The sequence below is a fragment of the Mauremys mutica genome, chromosome 1 (genome assembly GCF_020497125.1).
Source record: "Mauremys mutica isolate MM-2020 ecotype Southern chromosome 1, ASM2049712v1, whole genome shotgun sequence".
Lineage (NCBI taxonomy): Eukaryota > Metazoa > Chordata > Testudines > Geoemydidae > Mauremys > Mauremys mutica.
The window spans coordinates 251,985,086-252,001,450 of NC_059072.1; the positions used below are offsets into that span (position 1 = coordinate 251,985,086).

The 16,365-nt window shown below is 42.6% G+C and overlaps 1 protein-coding gene across 4 annotated transcripts in view; it reads left to right on the forward strand.

The window, feature by feature from the left end:
* CCDC138 (coiled-coil domain containing 138) overlaps positions 1-16,365 on the forward strand; it is a 78,173-nt gene that overhangs the window by 21,912 nt on the left and 39,896 nt on the right. For all 4 annotated transcript variants that reach the window (XM_045006944.1, XM_045006942.1, XM_045006957.1 and 1 more), the window contains 3 exons: positions 52-204; positions 8,637-8,753; positions 10,770-10,962. In XM_045006944.1, the coding sequence (XP_044862879.1) occupies positions 52-204; positions 8,637-8,753; positions 10,770-10,962 (463 nt within the window). The remainder of the gene's footprint in view (positions 1-51; positions 205-8,636; positions 8,754-10,769; positions 10,963-16,365) is intronic.

Sequence of the window (16,365 nt, forward strand, 5' to 3'; positions counted from 1 at the left end):
ATATGTTTTGGAAAAGCTTCATAATCTTATTTAATGTTATGGTTGTTACAGGTACCACTTAATTCACATGTTTATGAGCTTTTAACTGTTCTTATGGACTGGATCTCAGATCAATTCCTCAAAGTGAAAATAGAGGAAGAAGGAAGAGACAATCAAACATTAACATACACCCACAAAAATTACATACAAGAAAAGTGTGCAAAGGTAAACGGGTTTGGATTGTTTTTTTTAAACCTTGTGGCCAGTGTGTGCCAGTTTTATTTATATATAGTTTGAATACTATAACAAAACAAAAATAATTGTGCATAGTTAACAGTTCAGTATTCATTCAGACAGTAATATTTAGTGGGCGTTTTGACACTTATAGCTCCAAAAATAGAGGCAATTTAAAGAAAAATAAGGTTCTAAGTTCCTGTCCCATTGTAAACCATCTCTTACTCCTGATCACTTCTTTCAGTGAGAGGATTTTCAGATTTCTGTCTTCATTCTAACCTGCAATGTTGAACATAAGAATGGGCACACTGGGTTAGAGCAATGATCCATCTAGCCTTCTATCCCGTCTTCTGACAGTGTCCAATGCCAGATGTAGGGTGACCAGATGTCCCAATTTTATAGGGACAGTCCTGATTTTTGGGTCTTTTTTTCTTATATAGGCTCCTATTACCACCCCACCCTCATCCCGATTTTTCACACTTGCTGTCTGGTCACCCTAGCCAGATGCTTCAGAGGGAATGAACAGAACAGGGCAATTGAGTAATCCATCCCCTTAAGGGCAGCGAGAGTCTTAGGACATCCAAAGCATGGGGTTGCGTCTCTGATCATCTTGGCTAATATCCATTGATGGACTTATTCTCCATGAACTTACCGAATTCTTTTTAAAACCCAGTTATAGTTTTGTCCTTCACAACGTCCCCTGGCAACAAGTTTCACAGGTTGACTGGGTGTTGTGTGAAGAAGTACTTCCTTTTGTTTGTTTTAAACCTGCTGCCTATTAATTTCATTGGGTGATCCCTGGTTGTTGGGTTATGTAAAGAGATGAATAACACTTCCTTATTCAATTTCTCCACACCATTCATAATTTTGTAGACCTATATCAAATGTCCCTTTAGTAGTCTCTTTTCCAAGCTAGAAAAGTCCCAGTCCAGGTAGTTACAGACTTATGTCAGTATAACAGCATTGCTCAGGGCTGTGAAAAATCCATACCTCCTGAGCAATGTAGTTATACTGACCTAACCACCCAGGTAGTCAGCGCTATGTTGATGGGAGACTTTCTCCTGTCAACATAGCTACCACCTCTTGGGGGGTGGATTATATATACCAACTGGAGATGTTACTGTGCCAAAGAGAGAGCATCTTCACTACTGCAGTGCTGTATCTGAAGACAAGCCTCCAGTTTTTTTAATCTCTCCTCATATGGAAGCCATTCCATAGCCCTAATCATTTTTGTTGCCCTTCTCTGCACCTGTCCAGGTTCTTTCCCCTCATCCTTTTTTCTTAGCAGATCTGCATGCCTAATTTAAAATAATGTGTTAATAAACATATTGGAAGATTCAGTATGGGGATTTATAAAAGGTGGGGTTATTACTGTATGTTAACCCCCTTATTCCTTATCTTTCCTTTCCAAACAATAGTCTCTGAAGAGAGTCACTGAAGTTCTCAGGAAAACTTATTTCTCTCCCTCTGCCATTTCCACTTGCTGTTTCCACTAAATTAAGGAAATCTAAATTTTAAAAAATTACTAAAGAAGGAATTCCTTAAAACAAAGCTCATCTTTTAGTGGCCATCCCCAGGAAACAGTGGTGCTGAACTATAGATCAGTTTTGTTTTTTTAAATACTTAAAGTACCGAGTCTCATCAACTTTATTTTCTGATTTATCCAGATTACATTTTTTGCAATTCAATTTTGCTTCAGGAAGAGTAGCTCTATCTATTAATGAGGCCCACCTTGATCCTGCTAAGATCTTATGGCAGACCCTGGCCTCCCTACCTCCTATATCAAAGAAGGCTAGTGAGTGCCACCAAGTGTCTTCCCAAGACTTTGATTGTTTTTCATTCATCCACCCCCAGCCTCCTGGTAATGGCTAAAAGAGAGGAGGGCTAATGCCTATCCTGGATTTGAGGAAGTTAAAAAAGTTAATCAGAAAACTGAAGTTCAGGATGGTTTCCCTTTTGTCCATTATCCCTGCCCTCCATCTTGAAGACTGGTAAGCTGCCTTCTGTTTACAGGACTCTTATTTCCAAGGCCCAAGGAAATATTTGAGATTTATGGTTGAAGACTCTCACTGCCAGTACCAAGTGCTCCCATTTGGCTTTTCATCAGCCCCAAGGGTCTTTACCAGCCATATGGCGCTTGCTGCTCTCCTCCAGTTCTGGGTTATCCAGATTTTCTTTGCCTGGATGTCTGGCTGGTCTGAGGTTGGGTCAAAGGAGCAAGTAGGAACAATGTTCTTCAGAGCCAGTTGCTGTTTACTCGTTTGGGACTAAGAATAAATGCAGAAAAATAAACTTCAGTTCCTGTCAAAAAGGTCATATTTATAGGTGCAATCCCAGCAACTGCTTATCTACCTCGAAACAGGTTTCTGACCATTGTCAACCTTTGTGAGGGCCTCAAGGCTGAAATCGGAACTATGGTACGATCCTGCCTGTGACTTACGGATCAAATGGCATCATTCAAATATGTGACTCAGCATTCCAGACTTTACCTCAGATGCTTGTAGCCCTGCCTTTGGTCAGTCTATGTACCAACAAGGCACTCTCTGGACATGCTGATTTGCATACCTGAATGAATGTTCTTGAGCTGAGGTTCAGAGCCTCTTAGATTACTTGCTGTACCTTTAAAAAAACAAAACACCAAAACCAAAACAAGCAGGGCTTTAAGGGCTTGTCTACATTGGCACTTTACAGCGCTGCGACTTTCTCGCTCAGGGGTGTGAAAAAACACATTCCAAGGTGTGGAAAAAACACACCCCAGGGTGCTGCAAGTTTCAGCGCTGTAAAGTGCCAGTGTAGACAGTGCGCCAGCCCTGGTAGCTATTCCCCTCATGGAGGTGGTTTTTATAGCGCTGGGAGAGCGCTACACAGCGATTACACAACCACATTAAAGTGCTGCTGTGGCAGCACATTAACATTGCTAGTGAAGACATGCCCTCAGTTAGAGTTCATCTAGCCTCCTCTCTGTTCACCCTCACATTAAAGACTCGAGTAGTGTCCCTGTGGGTGTTCCACTTTAGGTGGCGGTGCATCCCAGCACCGTCAATCGGAGATTTATGGTAACAGTGTTCGTGCGGGTCACCTCGCAGTGCCGTTGGTGCCGCATGTAGCGCACACACGACCCGAGCCCTCCAGTTCTTTCTCAACCGTTCTCAGCTTAAGACGGCGCAAAGGGGTAGTGTTAGCACTTCTCCCTAAAATCGTTAAGAAATAGCTTTTAGATAAGCACTTAGATAAATTGTTACAGATTGTTTGTGTTAGTGTAAAAAAAATAAAAAATTTCTTATTAGTTCGTTAGACAGTCCCCACCCCCTCCCCTTAAGGGATAGGTACTAGTTAAAATGCTGGGGTCTCCAGGCTTCAAATGAGCGATGCTATGCCTGTTTCAGACAAACATTCTTTATGTGTATGTTGCCTGGGTGAGGGGCATATTCCCCAGAAATACTCCCACTGCAGCAACCTGAAAACCAGAGCCTGATGGGACAGGAATCTTTGGCTTAAAATGATCTTGATGGAGAAGGCTCTCCAGCCTGAGGAGAACAAGCAAACAATCTCTCCGGGCTCTCCTCAAGATGGAAAAGGAGATCTACCCTCTGAAAAAAACAAAAAGAGTGCTCAAACGTCTTTGCAGAGAGATCTGCAAAAACAGAGGTGGTCTCCTGCGAGGTCGCTACCCCCGATGCCATCTTACTCTCAGGTGAGCACCTATAATGCTCCAGACATCGCCAAGGTCAGAAAGAAAGAAACGGAGTCGAGGCACTGACACAAACATGCCTCCTCCATGGCACCGAGCTCACCGGTACAGGACTTGGCACCGAGTGTCTCAGGCACGATATATCCACCGACACTGTCGGCACCAGTAGGCACCACCATGTCGGCACTAGCCAAACAACACCCCGGTGGGCACTGACTCCATCAACGAAAGGGAAAGCACCCATGGCACCGAATACTCAGAAATCAGCACCAACACAGTCTCTGCTGCACTAGAGAGACTTAGACATTTCATCAGCACCACATTCACCAATTCTCGGTGCCAAGGGCTCCCCCACGGGCTCCAGTGGAGATCAAAGCCCACAAGACGTGGCATGGTTCTCCAGTGATGATGAGGAGGAGATGCAGGGACAATACCCCCTATCTCCACATCACTCCTCATGTAAGGCCCACCGACCAGCATGGAGCCACATGGGTCCAACACACTGGATGAACCAACCATGGTGCGGACCCCCAAGGATGTACCCTCCTATGGCTTTCCCAATGCAATGGGTGCATTGGGAACCCTGGAGCGCATAGAGGGGTCAGCATTTTAGACTATCCACAGCACATAGATGTGAACTGTGCTCTAACCCAGCGTCTCCCACACCACAACCCTCGGAGACACAGGAACGGGGAGAGGACACAGAGTCGGGCACAGACCATGACACATCTCCTGTGCATAATTTATCTTCCTCCCCAGATGAGGCAATTATGTCCCCCCCACACACACACACACCAAGCTCGGCGGATGACTTTAAACAATTTCAAGAGCTGTTCAAGAGGGTCGCACAAAGCCAAGACATCCCACTAGAGGAGGTAAAGACAAACCAGCACAAGCTGGGGGATGGAGACTCATCCTGGATCTGCGGAAGCCCGACAAGTTCGTCAGATCCCAAAAGCTGGTCACATTGGGTACGATACTCCCAGCACTGCAAAAGGAGGACTAGTTTTCAGTCCTCGATCTCCAAGATGCTTATTTACGTATCACAATTCATCCTGCTCATAGGAAATTTCTGTGATTCACAGTAGGACAAGAACTCTTCCAATACAGAGTACTTCCATTCAGCCTGTCCGCAGCACCAAGAGTCTTCTCCAAAACGCTGGTGGTGGTAGCAGCACATCTACACAAACAGGGAATGATGATTTTCTCGACCTGGATGATTGCCTTATCAAAGGCCCAACTCTACGAGACACAATGGACGCAGTCCAGTCCACTATCACACTATTCCGGGAGCTGGGTCTACAAATAAACGAATAGAAATCAACCACAAACCCAGTCCAACAACTAGACTTTATTGGGGCACATCTCGACACCATAGAAGCCAAGGCATCATTACCCCTTACCAAATGCACAAACCTCATGAACCTTGTCTCAGACATACAAGTCAGTCCTCAAGTTCAGGCTCGCACTGTCCAACAATTACTAGGACCCATGGCGGCCATGACGTTCGTAGTATAACATGCAAGACTACATATGCGATGCCTACAAGGTTGGCTAAGCACAGTATACATACCAACATACACAAGCGGCTCACAGTTCTGTCAAATGTCCTGAACTCATTACAATGGTGGACAAGGCCACAAAATGTCTGTATGGGTATCCCTTTCCAATAGGAGCCCCCAGCAACAGTGATCACCACAGATGCCTCACTGATAGGTTGGGTGCTCACATGTGTCAACACACGATATAGGGTAAATGGTCTGCAGGAGAGACTCAACTGCACGTCAATTTCCTAGAGTTACGAGCAGTCCGCAATGCCTGCAGACATTTCCTACCTCATATATGGAACAAATCCATTCGAATTATGACCGACAGTATCACCTACATGTGCTGCATCAACAGGCAAGGAGGAGCTCGCTCACATTCTCTTTGCACAGAAGCCATGCGACTTTGGAATTAGTGCATACAACACAACATAAACATCACAGTGTGTTACCGGCCAGGCTATCAGAACACGACAGCAGACACGCTCAGCAGGTACTTCTCCCAGGATTATGAATGGGAGATGAATGGAGAGGTCCTGAGTTCAGTTTTCAAAGGGTGGGGCATTCCCACTATCGGTCTGTTAGCATCCCTGATGAATTGCAAATGTGTGCTGTTCTGCCACACCCTAAATTCTTACTGAAAGTAACCATCATTTCACATGAACCAATCTATTCACCTACCGACATTCTACCCTAAGTCTCTTGGTACTCCAACAGAAGCCACCCTACACACTCTAGACTTAGAAGGGCACTAGTGTTCTACCTTGAAAGAACCAAACCTTTCAGGAAATCCCCTAGACTTTTAATTTCTACTACCAAGCTCTCAAAAGGAGATGCTATATCCCAGAGATTATCCAAATGGATTTCCACAAGCATTCAGATGTGCTGCCATATCCAGAATCACCGGAGCACATTAGAGCACATTCTGCTAGGTCCATTTCAACCTCAGTAGCGTTCCTCAATAACGTTCCAATACTAGAGATCTGTAAGATGACCACTTGGGCATCCGTCCACACATTTGCAAAGCAGTATGCAGTCACACAGGACTCTAGGGCTGACACCATAGTGGGCCTCACAGTACTTACCTCAGTGACTTGAACAAACCCAAAGTCCCCTCAGCCCTCAGAGGGGCACTGCTCTACAGTCACCTGAAGTGGAGCACCCACAGGGACACTACTCAAAGAAGGAGGAAAGGTTACTCCCCTTGTACAGTAATTGGAGTTCTTCGAGATGTGTGTGCCTGTGGGTGCTACACTACCTGCTCTCTGCTTCGGAGTTTGCAGTGAGGACTCTGCGGTAGAGAAAGAACTGGAGGATTCGGGTTGTGCGCGTGCTACACGCGGCACCAGTGGCACCATGAGACACCTACTGCACATGCACAACCCATATGGACACTGCTACCATAAATCTCCGGTTGATGGCACCGGGACACACCACCACCTAAAGTGGAGCACCCATAGGGACACACATCTTGAAGAACTCCAGTTACTGCACAACCTTTCCTTTTCTCACATCTGATGTTAGTGATGTTTCTTAAAGGACTCACTTGTGCATACTGTCTTATCAGAGTCCCATCTAACGAGACCTCCCTTTGTGCCCAGGGCATCTTGCTCATTATTCCACCTTTCTATGAAAACTATATTTGTGGTGGCAGTTACATCAGCCAGGAGAGTTTCTAAGATAATAGGTATTAATATCCATTCACTATTTTTCACAAGGATAAAATTGCTTTAGAAGCACATCCAGAATTCATCTGAAAGTGATTACAGACATTCAGCTGAACCAAACTATTCATTTACCAGTATTTTTTCCAAAGCCTCAAGCTGAGAGAGGGGAGACACTGCACTACCTTGATGTGCATAGGGCCATTCATTGCTACATCCATAGAACCAAGTCATTTAGAATCTTACCTAGACTCTTTGTGGCCTATGCAGAAAGAGTAAAAGGTCAAGCAGTCTTGGCTCAGTGAGTGTCATATTGGATATCTTCATGCATAAGATCCTGTTACAAATTCGCAAATGTAATTGCTGAGTCTATAAGGGACTTCAACAACCTTTCTAAACAACATATTGACTGTGGGCATCTGTAAGGTGGCTACATCTATACATACTTTCACCAGACACTATGTCATCACTTCTCCAGACTGTCATCACTCATGTATCATGAGTTGATGTGGACTTTGACAAATCTGTACGTCATTCCCTATTTGCGTAGTTCTGAAGTCTCACTGCCTTCAGGGCAACTGCTTGTAAATCACCTACAGTGGAATGTACACCTCTACCTGATATAACACGACCCGATATAACAGAAATTTGGATATAACGCGGTAAAGCAGTGCTCCGGGGGGGGGGGGCAGGGCTATGCGCTCTGGCGGATCAAAGCAAGTTCCATATAACGCGGTTTCACCTATAACGCGCCAAGATTTTTTGGCTCCCAAGGACAGTGTTATATTGGGGTAGAGGTGTACATGTGAACTATCACTTGAAGGAGAAAAAACGGTTACCAGTACTTTGTCTACTGTAACTGTTCTTTGAGATGTGCACATATGCATTCCATGAGCCTTCCTTCTTTATTGTAATTTGGAAGTATCATTGTTTTTCTGCTGCAAAGGAACTGAGAGGGAATCAGGGTGACTCCGCCTTTTATACATTCAGCAGCATGCACAAATACGTCCAAGTACTGCTGGCAAAAGTCTTTGATTCAAGTGCATTGGGTGCACATGCACACATACAGTGGAATGTATATGTGCACAACACATCTTGACGAACATCATTTACCATAGAAGTCAGTAGCTATTTCTTTCCTTTGGAGACAGAGTTAAGGTGTCAGTGCATTTTACAAAGAGAAATCAAACAAACTACACAGAGAATTCATAGGGCATAAATCCTAACCCTGTGTGAAATTTCACATGGATTGGGCGCATACTTTTTGAGAAAAACAGGAATGTATGCAACATTTTGAGTCCATTTTAGAAGTCAGCTTTTAAAAAAAATAATAATCTGAGTTACATGCTATTAAATTATAATTGTGTAATTTTTATGTACTTGCTGTGCGTGTGCTAAACGTATTCAGTGCACTGGATCTGCCAGATAAGTATTTGCATGTGCAGTCCATTATCATTCGGGAATTTAAGTTGTTTACTCAGTGACAGATGCTGTATAAAACTATCTTCATGTACATTTTTCCAGCTTTTACCTATCGTTGCTGAACAACTCCAGTGGATGCCATTTGTGAACCCTAAACTACATATGCCTGTAATTAAATTTATTTACTGGGCTATAAGGCAGCTAAACTGTGGGACACAGGTAAAACATGTATTCTACTTATAGAATAATTCTTTAATATTTCAGGTTCAAAATGCTCATTCTCAGAAGATGCTCAGATACTATTATATAAGATAAATAGATGCTTTTCGATATACTGAGTATAGTTTTAAAAAACCCATCAGCCTTCACAACATTCAAATTCAAATAATTTGCTGCAGATATGAGGCAAAGGGAAAAACATTAAGATAGTAATTTAAAACTGTTTTATGTCACAATTATTTTTATCAACCCTGTATTTAGTTTTATATCATAGATCCGATCCATTCTTTATCTGTCTAGGGACTGATGTGTAGCCCCTATTGTAATGTCTGAGAACCTCACAAATCTTGAATTTATCTTCACAACATTCTTCTCAGCTAGAGAAGGAAATCCGCATTTTATAGATGTTAAACAAAAGATGCTCCCTAAGTGAAACCTTGTATTGTTTAATCCTGAAGTAAATGTTTTCATCTAGTATGTAATGGAAGTTCTTACAGAACCGTACTGTAGCAGCATAAATGGTGTCATATCTTACGGTCCAATCCTGCAAAAATTTATGCACATGCCTAACTTGTATACTCTGAGTAGTCCCTTTGATTGCAAAGCTAGGCACATGACTAAACCTTTGCAGGACTGGGGCCTTAGATTCTAATAAGTGATGCCGAAGTTACAAAGCAGATTGTTTTTACATGAGCATCTGTATTTTTTTTAAATTTGGATCACATTAAAGATGCATTATATTAACAGTGTGAAGAATATATTCTGCCCCCCCAGTTTTGCCTTTCCAGTTCAGTGACATGAACTCCAATAATATACTTTTTCCTTTGCTGGTGAAGAGTTCTATAATATGTCAGTGTGTTATGCATAAATTCTCCTTAATTAATTTTACATAATTGTAATTACTTAATATATTGATTTTCTTTAATACAGAAACACAGTGGGTCAGACCTAGACAAAAAAATGAATATGAACTGTTGTAAAGGCTACTGGAGTTTTAAGACTGTCCCCTAGCAAAAGAGTAACAAAGCATTATCTACATGAGTGATCATTTCTTTAAACTTTGGAGGCATTTTATTGCAACACTATACCATAACTAAATGGTTTAGTGTTTCCAAAATCCATCCCGCTTTTGGTTGGGATTTTCAAAGGCTCTTAAAAGAATTGGATGTTTACTGCTATTGAGTTTCAGTGGGACTTGAGCATCTAATTGCCTTAGGCAACTTTGAAAATCCCCTCCTTTAAGCTTAGCTTTAATTTTGAACATTTTCCATATGGGAATATATTTGATAGCTGTGGATGAAAAGAGAATTCACCTGTCACTTTTAAATGTTATTGTGCTGAAACATTGGGTATAGAATGTCATCCCACAGCCAATATTTTTCTTAAAATTTGTTTTCATTTATAATTTTACTTTTCACCAATACATGATCTTAAACTACATCACTCCTTTTGCATTCATTACCTAATTTACTTCAATCTCACATGGACTGGTTCGTTACAGAAAATTGACATGTGAATGTCTGAATCTTGAAATTGAGGTCATTTACAATGTTCATAAAGAAATTAATCTCATTATTCAATGCTTCCTTCTCTACTAATTGTATGTTGTCACTCAGTGTGGGAGAGTAAGTGCAAGTTGGTAGTTTAGTAATTTAATTTTTTTAAAATTTAAATTGTGTCCTTAAATTGTCTTTATGGGTACATTGCAAATATTGTATTCTACTAGATTTAACAGAACAGTTACTGCTTTTAGGTTGCTATCCCATAGTATCTAGGCAAAACAGGATAATTTAAAGGCAGATTCTGTTACAGTCTGGGTTTACTAGATTTATGTGTGTCTCAATGTTATTTTAATACTGGCTAAGTTTAATTGTAATATTTTTAATTTACTGCCACCAGTTTATATAACATCCCTGAGAACGTACAGTTCTAGAAATATAGTACTTAAAGCAAAGTTTATTTTAAAGTCGTGTGATTACATTTACTATTATAAAATGGATACAATGTTTACAACAGCATTCAACTATGACATCAACAATGAGGAGGCTTGGTGAAGACATATTCAAAGGCATAGTAACTAAGGGAAACCAACATGGCTCTTCTGAGCAACCTGCTGAAAGTAAACCAAAGATAGCAGCTTTCTTTAAGAGTTCCATTTTACCTTTGAGATTTGTATCAACTTTAATTGTACTCAAAACAGTAACACAAGGTAAGTTCTTAAATGTTTTTATTGCATTTAATAAATAGCCTTTGTCTGGGCAAAAACCAAATACACAAAGTCCATCAAGTGAATTGTATTATATCTGTCTGAAGTACCTTATAATTGTAAAGTGAGGAATATGTTCTTGACGTTTTATTTTTTTAAGAAACAAAGTATGCTGCAGCAAACAGAAGGCTTTCTAAAGTTATAGCTTGAATTATATTAAGATGTTCATATGTAGCGTATGATATAAATTGACATTGTCAAGGTGGATCCACAGCAAAAAGGGAAGTGGAAAATAGACATGTTGGTGATTGTATATTTCACATGTTTAGCTATCCAAAAGGATAAAAATGATACAGGAGTAAATGAAGTTTTATTCAAAGTTCAATTTCGTTTTTTGAGTGATGTTATGGCTGCCTAGGTGATTCAGATAGCTGGGGGGTTTTTATAGCTGAAATAAATAAGCAGTTGTTTTTGCACTGCTTTTTAGGGAGACCGCATGTTTCATGTTCAGGCTAGTAGTATTCAAGCATGCTGTGGTAGTCATTTGCATGTTTGAGTGCATGGTGAGCTGCATTGTACTTGTTGCTGACATATCTATTAAGTAGGCATGGTAATAATTTCGTAGGTGACTTCCCTAACTGGAGGACAAATGATAGTGAGATAGAATTGGGCAGAAGATATGTTCTAAATTGGTGGGTCATTTTTAGCTGTGCTGAAATTGGGGCTGGTACACACCCGTACACCATGCAGCCCTTATCTTAGCTGCCTGCTATTTTGCTCTACCCCCATCCTCTCTCCACTGCCAAAGGCCAATCAGAGCCATGCTGCCTGAGGCTGGGGCAGGAAAGCATCAGTTCTTCAAGTGACCATCCACATATTCCACATTAAGTACCCTTGCATCACAATCCCCATCTGAGGGCATAAAGGACAGAGTGGGCCCTTTCCAGTTTATCATCTGCATAGTTGCAGGATGGAACCCTTGGCAATGTCTGCTTCTCTTGCGCACTATGAGAGTTAGCTTAGCTAGTTTAGATTGTTTTAGTATTAGTGTTAGAGTAATTGTTTTCTTTTGTCTGTTGGTCTATTAAAAAACAAGACTATATTATATTTAGCATAGTCAATCAATACGTTTTTGATAACCTAGCCCCAAATCCACATACAGGAGTACTAGGATCATGGCAGAAGTTAAGTCACTAAGGTTTAAGACCTGTTTTTCATGTGACACTGCGATACCCATCAACGATGGTCACACTCAATGCTCGATATGTCTTGGTGAAGTACACAATCTGGAACATTGTCCCTTGTGTTGCTCTTTTTCCAAGCACAGAGAGAGCAATGGAGGTGAGGCTGAAATTATTCCTGCTGGAGAAGTCGATTCACGTCTCCTCAGACTCAAGGAGATCTTCAGAGAATCCTCAGTGTCAGTGCGCCTCGATTTTGATCTCCTGGGTGGCTTCCTTGTAGAGGCCTCCTTCATCTGCTGGTACATTAGCATTGACATCTTTCACGTGCAGTAAGGAGCACAACTGCAAAGATGAGCCTATGTCAACTTTCCTGGCACTTAGCAAGAGGCGGAAAAGTCACTATGACTTACCCTGGGCTCAGTCGGCAAAGGGTCATAAGAGCAAGAAGGCCCATTCCAATACCAATTTCTAAGGCAGCTCACATGATACCGTCTAAATCTAAGGGCAGAGCTGCCTATGGTACCGAATATCGTACAGAGCACCTTGATATCTAGTGCCTCTGCACTAACTACATCCTCAAAGTAGCAGTTTTCCACTTCTTAGTATTGACTAACTCTATAGTTCCTGATACATTGGTCCCGGCTACCGTAGTACCAAAACAACACATGGTATTAAGCAACCTCTCAGTGGGTCCAGTATCTGAGTCAACTCTGCTGGAGATACTTAGGAAGGTCAGTACATAGCTCCTTGAAGTACAGCCACCATGCTTGGCCAGAGAGGTATCTCCCATACCAACGTAATCTATATACAGGTTATACCTGATAGGACTGCCTTTCTCCTAGAAGAGGCAACCCCCTTTTTTTTTCCTCCTCTACTGCTGAGCACAGCAGAGAATCATCATCTGCTTGCTTTTTATCTTCCCCCAGGATAGTTCAGTGAGAATCTGAGACAGATTCCAGGGAAGAATTTCAAAGGAGCTAGAAAGAGGTTAGGATCTCAGAGGGGTCACCCAATTAGGTATCCCCCAGTGTGCCCTCCACTGCATTAATCCTACCCATATTAATTCGATTTCTGACCATCCTGGACCACCTCCTTCAGATGTTCAACACTGTTTCAGGAAACCTGCCTCCTCCACGGGCTAGGTCTCCGTTTGGCAACTCTGTTGCTCCAACCACAGTTGCTGAAAAGACCAGAGGAGGCGAATGTTAAAAAAAACATTCTCTAGAGGAAGAACATCAAGTTCGGGCTGAATTTTCCTCCTCTTCCCTCAGTGAGGCGATGATCCAACCTACACTGGCCTCTGTAGATGAATTCAGGGTTCTCCAAGACTTAATAAAATGCATGACGATATTCCCCTTAAGATTATGCTAGAGAAACAACACAAGTTCTTGGACATATTATGCTTTGCAACACCAGGGAGCTTAACCATGGCAGTAATTGATGCCCTGCTGGAGCTTGTCATTTCCATCTGTCATTTACCTGCTTCTGTCTTAGCCTAGTTCTGAGAAGAGACAGAAGACTTCAAGTCCCTGCAAAAGGATTGGAATATTTTTTTTCACTCACATCCTGCACCTGGCGCTCTACTTGTGCAAGCAGTATATGGGAGAGGACAAAGCAGAAAAGTCCTCTGAAATCTGTCCACACTGAAAAGGAACAAAAACATTGAATCTTTTTTGGTTGGAAGGTCTACTCATTCAGAAGTGCAAATGAGAATAGCATATTATCGTGCGTGCTCTCAAGGTAGGATTTCTTAAAATAGGTCAAATCTAGTTTTGTTGATAGCACCAAGCAGAGCTTAAATCTCTTATGTCGGAGAGCCAACTGACAGCTTGGACAGCACTACAGACTGTTGAACATGTCTGACTGGTGCAAACAGTGGCCTCTGCAATACCTATGAGAAGGTTGCCATGGCTCCCCAGTCATTCAGTATTTCTAGAGAGGCAAGGTGACAATTTAGGACCTCCCATTTTGAGGGAATTGACTTCTTCAGTAGGGAGCTGATGAAGCCATCCATACTTTAAAAGATTCCAGAACTATCCTATGCTGCTTGGGATTTTGTATCCCAACTCAGAAAGGGAAGCAACCATGACACCAAACATGTTTCAGGCAGCACTACTTGACACAAGACTATGGTCATCCAGCAAGGTCTTCTGAGCTACTGAAGAAGAGGCAGAGACTTCACCGGAGGTGACCCTCTCTTTTATCTTGGCTCCCTATAGTAAGGTGTTTCAAATGGGCAGCAGGTTTGACACCAATGTTAGTAGTCTGCTTGGACATCTACAGGATCTTTTCTGCTCTAGTCTCTCTCTCCCCTCCCCCCAACACCTTTGGCATTACCTCAATCTGGTGGGTTCTTGAGATTGTGACCAACGGGTATCCCATTCACTTTCAGTCCCTATCAGGCTCTAGTTCCAGGCAATCAGGCTGGTGATTAAGAGAGATGGTCGAAGTTGGATGCTGGGCCAAGGGCAATGGTGAAACTGGGGTCTAGGGACAGGCTATGGGTCAGAGCTGAGGTCAGAGTCCATAGACAAGCCAAATAAGTATTATAGTTGGAGTCCAGATGCAGGCCAACGGTTGAAGCCTGGTTGTGAGTGCAGGGGTCAGGAGGTGGATGCAGGGCTGGAGCAGGTCAGTAACAGAGCTGGAGTAAGGCCAGAGTAGGGCATGGACAAGGATTGGGCAGGCTGGGACAAGGCTATGGCAAGGCTGGGACAGGAACAGGAAGTGGATCAAGGGCAGGCTGGAAGCCTAGGGAGTCTGCTGCGCTGTGAGGCAGGAGGAGGTTTCCAGGCTGGGTCTGTGCAACAGTACTACTAACTTGCAGTTCTGGTGGGGTCAGTGAAATACCTGTACCTAGGGATCATCTGACCCAAGCACTGCTCAGGGATAGGTTGCTGCAGCATGCCTGAGGGCTGAGTCACTGCAGACTCTGTTGGAGGGATGAGTCATTGCAGGTGAGTTGCTGCAGCATGCTTGGTCTGGCGGCACATTTGCCGCACAATTCCTTTCAATCCCCTCTCCCATTTCCCATCCCTTTTCAGAGACCCTCCTCATGAGAGACAACTGAAGCAGGAGGTGGAGTCCCTCTTACTACTTCTGTTGTTCCTACCTGTGTCCTTGGAGTTAAGGCACCAGGGCTTTTACTCACACTCCTTAATTCCAAAGAAGAAAGGGGGCTGGAGACCCCTCCTTGATGTTTGATGTCTCAACACTTTCATCCATTGATTTAAGTTCAAAATGTTAACCCTAGGTTCTTTAATTCCTTCATTAGATCCTATGGACTGGTTCATGGCTCTTGACCCACAAGATGTCTATTTTCACATCTCCACTGGAAATACCTGAGATATTTGGTAGGAACATCACACTACTGGTGCAGAGTCCCAGCCCTTTGGCTTTTGTTCAGCTCCAAGGGTTTTCACCCAAGTATCTGTTGGTAGTGAAAACTCACCTAAAAACAAAAGGAATCCAGATACATTGTTACCTTTGATGTCTGGCTAATGTGAGGAAGATCACTACAACAGGCGACCAATCCAGTACAGACAGTCCTGAAACTTTTCATCTTGCTAGGTCTTAGGGTCAACAGAGACAAAATCCATACTGATTTTGAAGCAGAAAATAGAGTTATTAGGAGTAGTGTTCAGACCCCAAAACAACTTGAGCTTTCCACAATGAAGGTTTCAGGCAATATTGGACCTCATCAGTCAACTTCAGTCCCACCGGAGAATGTGTCTCAGACTTTTAGGATACATTGTCATGTATGTTTATGTCACACAGCATGACAGACTTCACCTTTGATCCATGCAAAGATGATGGAGATCAGTGTATCGACCCAGCAGACAGTGCATATATTTGGCCTAGTGGATGAGGGAAGCAGTGGACCTGATTTTAGTAAGGCTTTTGACACAGTTCCACATGATAGTCTTATAAGCAAACTAGAGAAATGTGATCTAGCTGTAATTATTGTCAGGTTGGTGCACAAATGATTGAAAAACTATTTAGAGTAGCTATCAATGGTTTGCTATCAAACCGGGAGGACATATCAGTGGAGTTCTGCAGGGATCTGACCCTGGTCAGAATTTACATTGACTGGGATAATGAAGTGGAGCTTATAAAATATGTGGATAACACCATGCTGGAAGAAGTGCTAAGCACTTTGGAGCACAGGATTAGAAATTAAAATTACCTTGATAAATAGGAGTATTGGTCTGAAGTCAACAGT